Below are 12718 nucleotides of genomic sequence, written 5' to 3' on the forward strand. Positions count from 1 at the left end.
GCCCTCGTGCCCCCCCCCCCCCCCCCCCCCCCAAAAATCTTGAGGTTTCTGTGGCCGCGGTCCCCGGCGTCGTCGCTGTCCTTCCTGAGTCCTCTGCGACTCCCGCCAAGGAAGGGTCTCGTGTCCTCCCATGATTTCTTCCCAGGTCCAAAACTCCTTTACCTCCGTCACACGCTGCTTGGTCCTTGCTTGGTGGGATATTCTGTCACGATCGTGAGGAAAGACGGACCAAGGCGCAGCGTGAGTTGAGTTCCACATACTTTATTATATAGTGAAACTACCAAAACCATAAACAAACATAAAACGAACGTGAAAGCCGTAGTGCTGAACACAAACAATATCCCACAACCCAGGTGGGAACAATGGAGAACTTAAGTATGATCCCCAATTAGAGACAACAAACATCAGCTGCCTCTAATTGGGAACCATACCAAGAGCACCAACATAGAAATTAAAAGACTAGAACACCCCCTAGTCACACCCTGACCTGCAGCACCATAGAGAACCAAGGGCTCTCTATGGTCAGGGCGTGACAATGTCAGGTGACTTCACCATGACTTTACAGGTGCAGTAGCAGAATCTACACAGGGAAACTTTGGTCATGAAAAGGTTAAGTTTAACACAATGGGTTAATATTTGAATAATAGATGTACGTGTAACATTGGATCAGAAGAGCTTTTGTTTCTGAAATCGTAAACCCTGCCAATTAGTTTAGTGGCTGGCAAGATTAGCCCAAAAATATGTTTCAGGGCTGCAATAGTAAAAGACAGAGATTGTATCAATGCTGCAGTGAAAGATTGAAATCGGCTACAGGACTACAGCATGTGTTAGGGCAAGGTCAAGCTAACTTTATATTCGTAAACTGAGGTATTTTATCTGCTTTTTCTTAGTAATTTTCTGACAAAATAATTCTTACAGTAACTGAACATTTAGAGGTTGATCCATTACTTACAATTCACATAATGAAACTACATAAAATTTAGCAATTCATAAAATGTTCTAATGTTTTGTACTAATCCTACTGAATTCTCCCTCGTCAGCAGTATTGCACCCCTGGGTTGTTATTGAACACTAGATTGAACTCGTTTTGACAGGGAGAACGCAAACACCATTACGCCACTCTGGGTGTTTGGACAAGCCAATAGAGCAGAGCATCCCCTTAATTAGTGGTGTGAAGGGAAATCGCAAACTCTGGGATGAATGAAAGGAAAGGAGGCTTATGGTGTGCAGTAGTTCCAACTGATCCTGGAAGTCAGTAGGGTTATATTGGGTTGACAGAGGTGTTTTCAATTCGACCCACCCTCCATATTGTCCACAGCATTCCATTATTCTTTCTCTGCGAACAATGCCAATATACACGGAGTGTACAAAACAGTAGGAACACCTTCCTAATATTGAGTTGCACCCCCTTTTGCCCTCGGAACAATCTCAATTTGTCGGGGCATGGACTCTAAAAGGTATCGAAAGAGTTTCACAGGGATGCTGGCCCATGTTGACTCCATTGCTTCCCACAGTTGTATCAAGTTGGCTGGATGTCCTTTGGGTGGTGGACCATTCTTGATACACATGGGGAAGCTGTTGAATGTGAAAAACCCAGCAGTGTTGCAGTTGTTGACTCACTCAAACTGGTTCGCCTGGCACCTACTACCATACCCCAGCACCAAACATGACCTGACCTCACAAGGATTTGTTTGTCAAGACACAGTTCTTCTATCAGAGTACATTAATGTACATAGAGTCCAGTGGAATGCTTTATGAACAGTAGACAGTCATTACACAACTGCTAAACTGTTGGAACCTCGCTACATATTCTAGGAGCTAAGGACTAAATAACTTTTTTTAATCAAAACTATTTAGAGAAGAGAAACACTCAACACTGTTTCTGACTAATGCAATTATAAGATTAACTTGTTGATAATTCTAAATCGGCTGGCTGCCACAGTTAATTCCAGCTCTCCGTGATGTTTTCTTATGAGAAATTGCACAATGTTTGGTTATTCAGTGTCCAACTGAGAGACACTTGACCCAGCACAGCAGAGGACCCATGTCAAGTTCGGGTAGTAAACCTGGACTACTCTTATCATAAGGTCTAATCATGCCACAGGGACGTAGGTCTAATACTTGAGTCATTGTGTATGCTACTAGCAAAAAAAACTGTTTTTTCCCCCCCCCCCCTCAACAATAAAAAAAGAAACTGCAACAAAAAGCTAAAGAATAAACAACTGAAACGATGTGTGCCTGTTACGTTTTTCTAAATTTGATCAATTTTGTCATGTTGGACTGTGTCGCAAATGAAATCCCAACTCATTATATCAACAAATGCCTGGAACTGGATGTCCATATGACTCTTCTTCAGTTCCCATAAAATAGAGTGGATGTATTCTAAATTACAGACTAAGTTACAGACATATGACTCTTCTTCAGTTAAATTACAGGTAGATCTCTATCTGTGTACATGCCTGGCCAATTTTGCCTTCCAAACCCACCGCTTTGAATCGGTCAGTCCTGTTAGTATCGGAACATTTATTATTAGTCATTTGAGAAAGCTCAAAGGACTTTTTCTTGAGCTTTGGCTTTCCTGGAAAGTGTTTGTTGGATTTTAGGCACATGCATGAATCTTTGTCCACAGCTAATTGGTAATGGGAGCACTACCATTGTAGTTTACCCATGCTTACCTTTATAGATCTACATACAGTACACTTCCGAAGGAGGCCCACACACAAAAGACACCAGAAGAGAAAGTAGCTACTGCTGCTGGGGCATCACCACTGTAGGAAAGTTCCATGACTTTGTCCCTTTTGCCCTACCTGTTGTTCTACAGGTGTGGGCATTGCCACAGTCGTGATCTCCTTTGTGCTCTGCACCTACTACAACGTTCTCATGAGCTGGGCGCTCTACTACTTCTTCAACTCATTCCGAGCCACCTTCCCCTGGCAGTCCTGCAACAACACCTGGAATGCTGTAGGTAACTGCTCCATCGGTTTCCCTGGCAACACCACCCACTTGCATTCGGCCAGTCAGCAATACTTTGAGTAAGTATCAATCTTCTTCAATGAATCACATTTTTATTGATGTAGGATCTAGAAGTCACTGGCATGGGTAGGGCTCAGGACTCTTGTGGTTATTGTTATAGCTTGTTTTATCAAAAAAACAAAAGGTCCCATCCAGATTAATGTAAAGTCAGGGCTCTTGTATTATTGAAGGATAACAGTATGATTATGAAGGTTTCTTTAGCTTTGATTCCCATCCTGACCCTTACTTCCTCTCTCAGTCACAGGCTTCTGGAGATAACCAATGGTATTGAGGAGGCAGGAGGACTACGCTGGGAGCTGTTTGGCATCCTTATCCTGGCCTGGGTCATTGTCTACTTGTGCATCTTCAAAGGTGTCAAATCCACTGGCAAGGTCAGAGTGCATTCTCTTCCCTCAACACTAGCTACTTATGGCTATTCCTTTTTAGAACAGTAGATTCTTTAGTGTTAGTAATTTGTGGTATTGGCTAACAGAAATGTCTAGATATTACTGTTTCATTTTAAATGGTTGCATTCACCAGATAATCTTTGTTCTTAAATGTATACATACCTTTTGTATGCTCTCAGGCTGTCTCATCGGTGGGGGATCATTATTCAAATCTAAAGGTTTTCCATTGCCTTGGGGTCTACATTGTTGGTGGGTGTTGGAGGAGAACAGATGGGTGTTTAGAGGAGACAGAATTTGAGACAGAATTTGTTCCACCTCTATGTTGCTTCATACATCTTGTATGTTTTGATCTACAATACATTTAAAATCATGTTATACTTACTGAGTATTTTTATTCTTCTCACTCTTTGCTTTAGGTTGTTTATTTCACCGCCACATTCCCATACTTCATGCTGTTTGTCTTGCTCATCAATAATGTCCAGCTTCCTGGAGCCAAGAATGGGATGCTTTACTTCCTGAAGCCTAAGTGGAGCAAGCTGCTTGATGTTCAGGTGTGACATACTGTATTAGAGGATGAATGATGATGATTAATGGACAGTTTCCCGGACACAGATTATGCCTAGTCTGGGACAAAAAAAAGGATCCATTGAAAAAGGTTTCTAGTCCAAGATTAGGCTTAATCTGTGCCTAGGAAACTGCACAGAAGTGTATTTGTGTTCTTGTTTTACAGTATGAATAAAAACATTGTGTGCATCGCTCACCTTTATCCGCTTATCTCTGCCTTACTGCAGGTGTGGGTAAACGCTGCAGCCCAGGTATTCAACTCCATTGGAATAGGATTTGGTACCATGATCTCCATGGCCAGTTACAACAAGTTCAACAATAACATCCTCAGGTTAGAGATGCAGTCTCCTGTACCACTACAGGACCACTTTGTCTTTGCCATCACATGATTTATCTGCAGATACACAGTGTAATTCTATAGTTCAAAAATAATAACTGTCTCATGGTGACTAAGAGCAGTAAACTGTGTCTTCTCAATAAGACCCAACATGCTTTGTACATCAAAAGATCTGTCAATCAAGCGAGGGCATGTCAAGTTGGAGGAGGGTTTGGCGGGCAGGGATGTCCATGTCCCATCATGCACTAGCGATTCCTGTGGCGGGCCGGGCGCAGTGCATGCTGACACGGTCGTCAGGTGTTCGATGTTTCCTCCAACACATTGGTGCGGCTGGCTTCCGGGTTAAGTGGGATTTGTGTCAAGAAGCAGTGCGGCTTGGTTGGGTTGTGTTTCGGAGGAAGCACGGCTCTTGACCTTCACCTCTCCTGAGACCGTACGGGAGTTGCAGCGATAAGACAAGACTGTAACTACCAATTGGATACCACGAAATTGGGGAGAGAAAGGGGTTAAGATTTTTGTATTTTTTTTAAAGCGCAGTTTGGCCGGTCATGTTTTGGAGGACGCATGACTCGACCTTCACCTCCCGAGCTTGTTGGAGAGTTGCAGCAACGACACGAGATCGAAAAAGGGGGTAAAATACGGAAGTGGTCCAATGAAGCAGACAGAAGGCTACAGGACTGTTTTTCTAGTACAGACTGGGATGTGTTCCTTGATTCATTGGATAGCGTTGAGGGCTGCATCAATAAGTGCATAGACGACGTTATTCCCACAGTGACTAAATGAACATATCCAAACCAAAAAACATGGATTACAGGCAATATCCAAGCTGAGCGCAAGGCAAGGGCTACTGCTTACAAGGAACAGGACATGGACGTATACAAGAAAGCCCACTACGACCTCCAACGAGACATCAAGCATGCAAAAGGAAGCATCAAGCATGGCTCCAAAGCTTGTCGTATGTGGCAGGGCTTTAATACTATAACGTGAAACCCAGCCGTAAGATGCCCAGTGACGCAGAACTCCCAAACAAGTTAAATGCTTTTTATGCTTGCGTCGAGGAATATAACACTGAGTCTTGCGTGAAAGCCTCTGTTGTTCCGGATGACTGTGTGATCTCACTCTCCATGGTCAATGTGAGTAAAACTTTGAAACACTCAAGGCCACCGGGCCAGATGGAATACCAGGTCCTGTTCTGAAAGCATGTGCAGACCAGCTGACAAGTGTTCCACCATTGGGGTGCCAGGACAGAGTTTGGTCATTTGTTTTCAGGCTGGTTGTATTGGTAGCTAGCTAGGTACCAAGCTAAAGCTAGCTACCCCAGAAGTTGCGGTCAAACAAATTATGCTTTATTACCAACGCAGTATTGTAAACACATAGTTCGTGGCCGGTTTTTTTCTTGACATTTTTTGTACTGCTTTGACAGTGCTACTGTATCTTTTGACACGCAAAGACCCAAACTGTGTTCCTTAGTATGTATGTTGTGAAGCTAATAGCAGTGACGCTATTACTGTGTAACTCCGGTAGGGCAACATCTGAAAAATAGCGCACTTGGTAGTGTGTACCGGTGCTTGACCAGTCGGCGAAGCCAACATCACCCACGACAGAGAACGATTGATTGTCAAGGGCAATGAATGCCATTGTCTTGGCTTTAATGGATTTCGCCTTTGAGTTGTCTCGCTGAAATGTTCTTACTCTTTCAAATGACTGCTCAACTTGTTGACTGCTGTAATAGGCTTACGTTTCTCCTTTGACAATGGAAAACCCCCCAAAAAACATGCAGTCTGGCTTCGGATTTTAAAGATTGCAACATTTTAGTAGCCTAGCTAGGACTATGGCATGTGTCTGTAAACTTTCCCTCCGCTGACGCGGTAAACAGAACACATGATGGCAGCACAATTGACATTGAATTCACTGATGCAAGGGCATCATGCTGTAATTTCATAAAGTAGATGTCTCAACTACTGACTCATCTATACTCGCTTGTGTATCCTATTGTCCTTTTAGTAGTAATGTATACCCGCGTGGAATGTGGATCCTTTTTCTTATAACCTTTTGACAACCAAGATGACATTTTCTGTAGGCAACAGCAATGACCATTGGAACCAAAACTTGGCATTGACATTTAGCCTACAACATGTTTAAACTTTTGTTCCGGTAGAAGATTCGGTCCGTGCCATTTAGTGATGATATGATACACTGCACTACAGTGTGGGTGTGGGTCTGGGAGGAGGGGTGCGTGTGTGGCAATGTACTGCCGTTTGGCGTGCAGCACGTTTGCAGTACTTGCTGTGACTTGTAGTGCAGTACATCATGGGCTGTATGGAAACAGGCCAAAAATGAATGACAACTCAAATAATTGTGCGTGCCAGGCCGAAATGTGTCACGGGCCGGAATCGTCCCATGGCCCTTGTTTGACACGTGCTCTAAGGGCACATGGTATGCGATCGATGACAACAATGTTAAGTGGACAAGTGACAGTGACCGCATGGAATTCAAATGAGGTGATGGTCAGGTGAGTGAGGGAGAAAAGAGAGAATCTCCACTTAGGAGAAATGAGCAGCCCTGTGCCACCACCGCGACGACCAGAAGCTGTCGGACTATGAGAGAAAATGTAGTCGGATGAAGAGAGAGCAGCTGGAGTAGCAGTGTTCTCTGGGGTGATCCATGTCTCTGTCAGGGCCAAAAAGTCTAGGGACTGGGATGAACTCAGCGTTCTTGACCATAGATCAGCAGTTCCAAATCCTGCCGGAGACCAGGAATTGCGCAAAGGGTACACTAAATTAGAAGGGTTGCAGCCAAGGGGTGGGGAGTGTCTGTAAAGTGAACTGGGATAGAAAATACATGCCATAGTTGCCAAAGCTACAAAACAGCAAAATGAGATCATCTGAAAATAACTAGGTAAAATACTCAAATGAGAGTGGTGTGGAGCCTTCTACTCTTCCTTCATAAAATAACTAGGTAGAACGTCTTGGTTTTGCCGACGGGCTTAGTTTTGACAATGACACCGCCACTGACACTGATTACCACAACAGTCACACATTTCCCTGCCCCTTAATCCTGGTTGATGTGTCAACAATCACCTGCAAGTTATGAGTAGTCAGCAGTTCACACACCAACTAGGCTAATAGGAAGACGGGCAGCACTTAAAGTAGATGGCCCTAGCTAGCAAAAAGACAGTACTAGACAACAGATTAAGATGAAAATTGTACTCCTCGAGATATCAAAGTCCTCTAGCTATAGAATGGTTCTGTTCCCTGAACCGGTTCCAACCCCTGGTCTTAACAGACGTTTTCAATCTCTCCTTGTCCCAGTCTGTAATCCCAATTTATGTTTCAAACTGAACAAGAACTCCAAGGTAACCAGCATAAATGACTATCAACCTGTAGCACTCACATCTGTAATTATGAAGTGCATTGAAAAGCTGGTCATGACACACATCAACACCATCATCCCAGACACCCTGGACCCACTTCAATTTGCATACTGCCCCAACAGATCCACCGATGGCGCAATCTCAATTGCACTTTACACTGCCCTCTCACACTTGGACAAGAGGGGAAATAACTGTGTGAGACTGCTGTTCATAGACTACAGCTCAGCGTTCAACACCATAGTCACCTTCAACCCTGGGACTGAAAACCTCCCTCTGCAACTGGATCCTGGGCCCTCATTTATCAATGTTGCGTAGAAAAACTTCTAAATTAACCCGTACGAAGAAAATGTGATGTTCGCAAGTACAAAAAAGTTAATATTTACACACACCTGTAAATATTTTGCCTTGATAAATCAGACACGTTCTAAAACACTGTGCTAGTGCACGTGAAGTCTCATTTACATAAAGAACTGCCCTAAATGACCATTTATGGTCACAAACCTTCCCTTTAAAGCTGCAAGCAATGTCACTAATTTCTGTCTGCCAACATGGATCTAGAAATATAACTTTTGATCACCGAAGTGGAAGCTAAACAAGCCATACTTTTGGATCCCTCAGCAATGGCTTGACAAATAAGATAAAAAATATTGCTTGGGAGCAGGTTAGAGCCGTGGTAAATTCTACCTCATCTGAGTGCAGAACAGTTAATGAAATTAAAAAGAAATGCTTTGATTTGAAAACCTATGCAAAAAATAATAATTAGGATCCACAAAAGGGATATAAGTGCAACGGGAAGAGGGCAGAGTGACTCTCTTCACTGTCTGCTATGGACCCGCACATTGGCAGCATAATTGGAGAGACCTCAGTGTCTGACATCATTTGTGATGGTGATACTGAGGACCCTCTCCCAGACCCTGAAGGAATACCAGACACACCAACTGATGATAAGTCGAGCTTTATTTTCACAACTATATTCAGACATGGACCACATCTAAATATTTTGTCTTGACAATATATCTCAAAATCAATATATAACAAAATAAATGTAACAAAATGAATATAGCAAAAATAACAAAACATGAAATCTTGATAGATGTGGGTGATTTGCCTGACCCCTCATTCCCAGGCCTACCAGAAGGGTGTCCTCTTTGGCGAGCTCTTCAGCTGCACCGCATGTTTTGACTGACGCAGTCCTGAAACAACGAGATCAACACACATATTCTTGGACTCAATCAGCAGCTGGAAGATGTATGCAACGGCCTAAGAGGGAGAAATCAATCATTGAAAGAACTTGTTGATTGTGTCAAACATGTGAGACAATAAATTCTCGTGCAATGTAAATGTGTTTTCCTTGTCGATTTGATTACAATATTTGGAAGAACATATACCTTAAACAGTTGTATGATATTGACTCTTGTCCTCAGTGCCGGAGGTATGGATGGTGGGGAAACACTCCCTGTCAGGCATGGGCTCATCGGGTCTGGTTGGATCATTCAGTGGAATGCCATTTTTGATTGCAATGTTGTGGAGCGACATTCCTCCACAACATTGCGTGTTCAGATATATAATAAGCGTGCTTATTCTGGCACCAAACCTTGACAATGTAGAAAACCTAAAATAGGAATTTGCACATTGTATTACATTCATGTAATGTCATTTCAGAGGCAAACCTTGCTAGGCTGGTATTGCAGTGTGCCTCCTGTCCCAGACAAGCACAGCCAATGTCCTTTCGGCAGGTTTGTGAGGGCAGTCATCAAATCAATGTAAAGTTTATTTGTCACGTGTGCCGAATACAAAAGGTTTACACCTTACAGTGAAATGCTTACTTACAGGCTCTAACCAACAGTGCAATTTCTAAGTTGAACAAAAATAAAAATGTATTAGGTGAACAATGGGTAAGTAAAGAAATAGACAGTGAAGAATAACAGTAGCGAGGCTATATACAGGCACCGGTTAGTCAGGCTGATTGAGGTAGTATGTACATGAATGTATAGTTAAAGTGACTATGCATATATGATAAACAGAGTAGCAGCAGCGTAAAAGAGGGGTTGGGTGGCACACAATGCAAATAGTTTACGTAGCCATTTGATTACCTGTTCAGGAGTCTTATGGCTTGGGGGTAAAAACTGTTGAGAAACCTTTTTGTCCTAGACTTGGCACTCCGGTACCGCTTGTCATGCGATAGTAGAGAGAACAGTCTGACTGGGGTGGCTGGCGTCTTTGACAGTTTTTTTGGGGGCCTTCCTCTGACACCACCTGGTGTAGAGGACCTGGATGGCAGGAAGCTTGACCCCAGTGATGTACTGGGACGTAAGCACTATCCTCTGTAGTGCCTTGCGGTCGGAGGTACCAGGCAGTGATGCAACCAGTCAGGATGCTCTCGATGTTGCAGCTGTAGAACCTTTTGAGGATCTGAGGACCCATTCCAGATCTTTTTCGTTTCCTGAGGGGGAATAGGCTTTGTCGTGCCCTCTTCATGACTGTCTTGGTGTGTTTGGACCATTCTAGTTTGTTGGTGATGTGGACAGCAAGGAAATTGAAACTCTCAACCTGCCCCACTACAGCCCCGTCAATGAGAGTGGGGGCGTGCTCGATCCTCCTTTTCCTGTAGTCCACAATCATCTCCTTAGTCTTAGTTATGTTGAGTGATAGGTTGTTATTCTGGCACCAACCGGCCAGGTCTCTGGCTGTCTCGTCGTTGTCGGTGATCAGGCCTACCACTGTTGTGTCGTCTGCAAACTTAATGATGGTGTTGGAGTCGTGCCTGACCACGCAGTCGTGGGTGAACAGAGACTACAGGAGAAGACTGAGCACGCACCCCTGAGAGGCTCCAGTGTTGAGGATCAGCGTGGCAGATGTTGCTATCTACCCTCACCACCTGGGGGCAGCCCGTCAGGAAGTTCAGGAACCAGTTGTAGAGGGAGGTGTTTAGTCCCAGGATCCTTAGCTTAGTGATGCGCTTTGAGGGCACTATGGTGTTGAACGCTGAGCTGTGGGTAATGAATAGCATTCTCACGTAGGTGTTCCTTTTGTCCAGGTGGCAAAAGGCAGTGTGGAGTGCAACAGAGATTGCATCATCTGTGGATCTGTTTGGGCGGTATGCAAATTGGAGTGGGTCAAATCAAATCAAATCAAATTTATTTTTATATAGCCCTTCGTACATCAGCTGATATTCTCAAAGTGCTGTACAGAAACCCAGCCTAAAACCCCAAACAGCAAGCAAAGCATGTGAAAGAAGCACGGTGGCTAGGAAAAACTCCCTAGGAAAAACTCCCTAGAAAGGCCAAAAACCTAGGAAGAAACCTAGAGAGGAACCAGGCTATGAGGGGTGGCCAGTCCTCTTCTGGCTGTGCAGGGTGGATATTAAAACAGAACATGGTCAAAATGTTAAAATGTTAAAATGTTCATAAATGACCAGCATGGTCAAATAATAATAATCATAGTAGTTGTCGAGGGTGCAACAAGCACGTCCGGTGAACAGGTCAGGGTTCCATAGCCGCAGGCAGAACAGTTGAAACTGGAGCAGCAGCACGGCCAGGTGGACTGGGGACAGCAAGGAGTCATCATACCAGGTAGTCCTGAGGCATGGTCCTAGGGCTCAGGTCCTCCGAGAGAAAGACAGAAAGAGAGAAAGAGAGAATTAGAGAGAGCATATTTAAATACACACAGGACACCGGATAAGACAAGAGAAATACTCCAGATGTAACAGACTGACCCTAGCCCCCCGACACATAAACTACTGCAGCATAAATACTGGAGGCTGAGACAGGAGGGATCAGAAGACACTGTGGCCCCATCCGATGATACCCCCGGACAGGGCCAAACAGGCAGGATATAACCCCACCCACTTTGCCAAAGCACAGCCCCCACACCACTAGAGGGATGTCTCCAACCACCAACTTACCGTCCTAAGACAAGGCCGAGTATAGCCCACAACGATCTCCGCCATGGCACAACCCAAGGGGGGGGGGGGGGGGGGCGCCAACCCAGACAGGAAGACCACGTCAGTGACTCAACCCACTCAAGTGACGCACCCCTCCCATGGACGGCATGGAAGAACACCAGTAGGCCAGTGACTCAGCCTCTGTAAAAGGGTTAGAGGCAGAGAATCCCAGTGGAAAGAGGGGAACCGGCAAGGCAGAGACAGCAAGGGCGGTTCGTTGCTCCAGCCTTTCCGTTCACCTTCACACTCCTGGGCCAGACTATACTTAATCATAGGACCTACTGAAGAGATAAGTCTTCAGTAAAGACTTAAAGGTTGAGACTGAGTCTGCGTCTCTCACATTGGTAGGCAGACCATTCCATAAAAATGGAGCTCTATAGGAGAAAGCCCTACCTCCAGCCGTTTGCTTAGAAATTCTAGGGACAATTAGGAGGCCTGCGTCTTGTGACCGTAGCGTACGTGTAGGTATGTACGGCAGGACCAAATCGGAAAGATAGGTAGGAGCAAGCCCATGTAATGCTTTGTAGGTTAGCAGTAAAACCTTGAAATCAGCCCTTGCCTTAACAGGAAGCCAGTGTAGGGAGGCTAACACTGGAGTAATATGATCAAATTTTTTGGTTCTAGTCAGGATTCTAGCAGCCGTATTTAGCACTAACTGAAGTTTATTTAGTGCTTTATCCGGGTAGCCGGAAAGTAGAGCATTGCAGTAGTCCAGCCTAGAAGTAACAAAAGCATGGATTAATTTTTCTGCGTCATTTTTGGACAGAAAATTTCTGATTTTTGCAATGTTACGTAGATGGAAAAAAGCTGTCCTTGAAACAGTCTTGATATGTTCTTCAAAAGAGAGATCAGGGTCCAGAGTAACGCCGAGGTCCTTCACAGTTTTATTTGAGACGACTGTACAACCATCCAGATTAATTGTCAGATTCAACAGAAGATCTCTTTGTTTCTTGGGACCTAGAACAAGCATCTCTGTTTTGTCCGAGTTTAAAAGTAGAAAGTTTGCAGCCATCCACTTCTTTATGTCTGAAACACAGGCTTCTAGCGAGGGCAATTTTGGGGCTTCACCATGTTTCATTGAA

At 44.3% G+C, this 12718-nt stretch overlaps 1 protein-coding gene across 1 annotated transcript in view; it reads left to right on the forward strand.

The window, feature by feature from the left end:
* Positions 1 to 12718, forward strand: part of LOC106580320 (sodium- and chloride-dependent GABA transporter ine) — a 51487-nt gene that overhangs the window by 18145 nt on the left and 20624 nt on the right. The window contains exons 3-6 of the mRNA XM_014161202.3: positions 2822 to 3032; positions 3272 to 3404; positions 3836 to 3970; positions 4211 to 4314. Coding sequence (XP_014016677.1) covers positions 2822 to 3032; positions 3272 to 3404; positions 3836 to 3970; positions 4211 to 4314 — 583 coding nt within the window. The remainder of the gene's footprint in view (positions 1 to 2821; positions 3033 to 3271; positions 3405 to 3835; positions 3971 to 4210; positions 4315 to 12718) is intronic.

Source organism: Salmo salar, chromosome 20 (assembly GCF_965601325.2).
Source record: "Salmo salar chromosome 20, fSalSal1, whole genome shotgun sequence".
In the NCBI taxonomy this organism is placed as follows: Eukaryota; Metazoa; Chordata; class Actinopteri; order Salmoniformes; family Salmonidae; genus Salmo; species Salmo salar.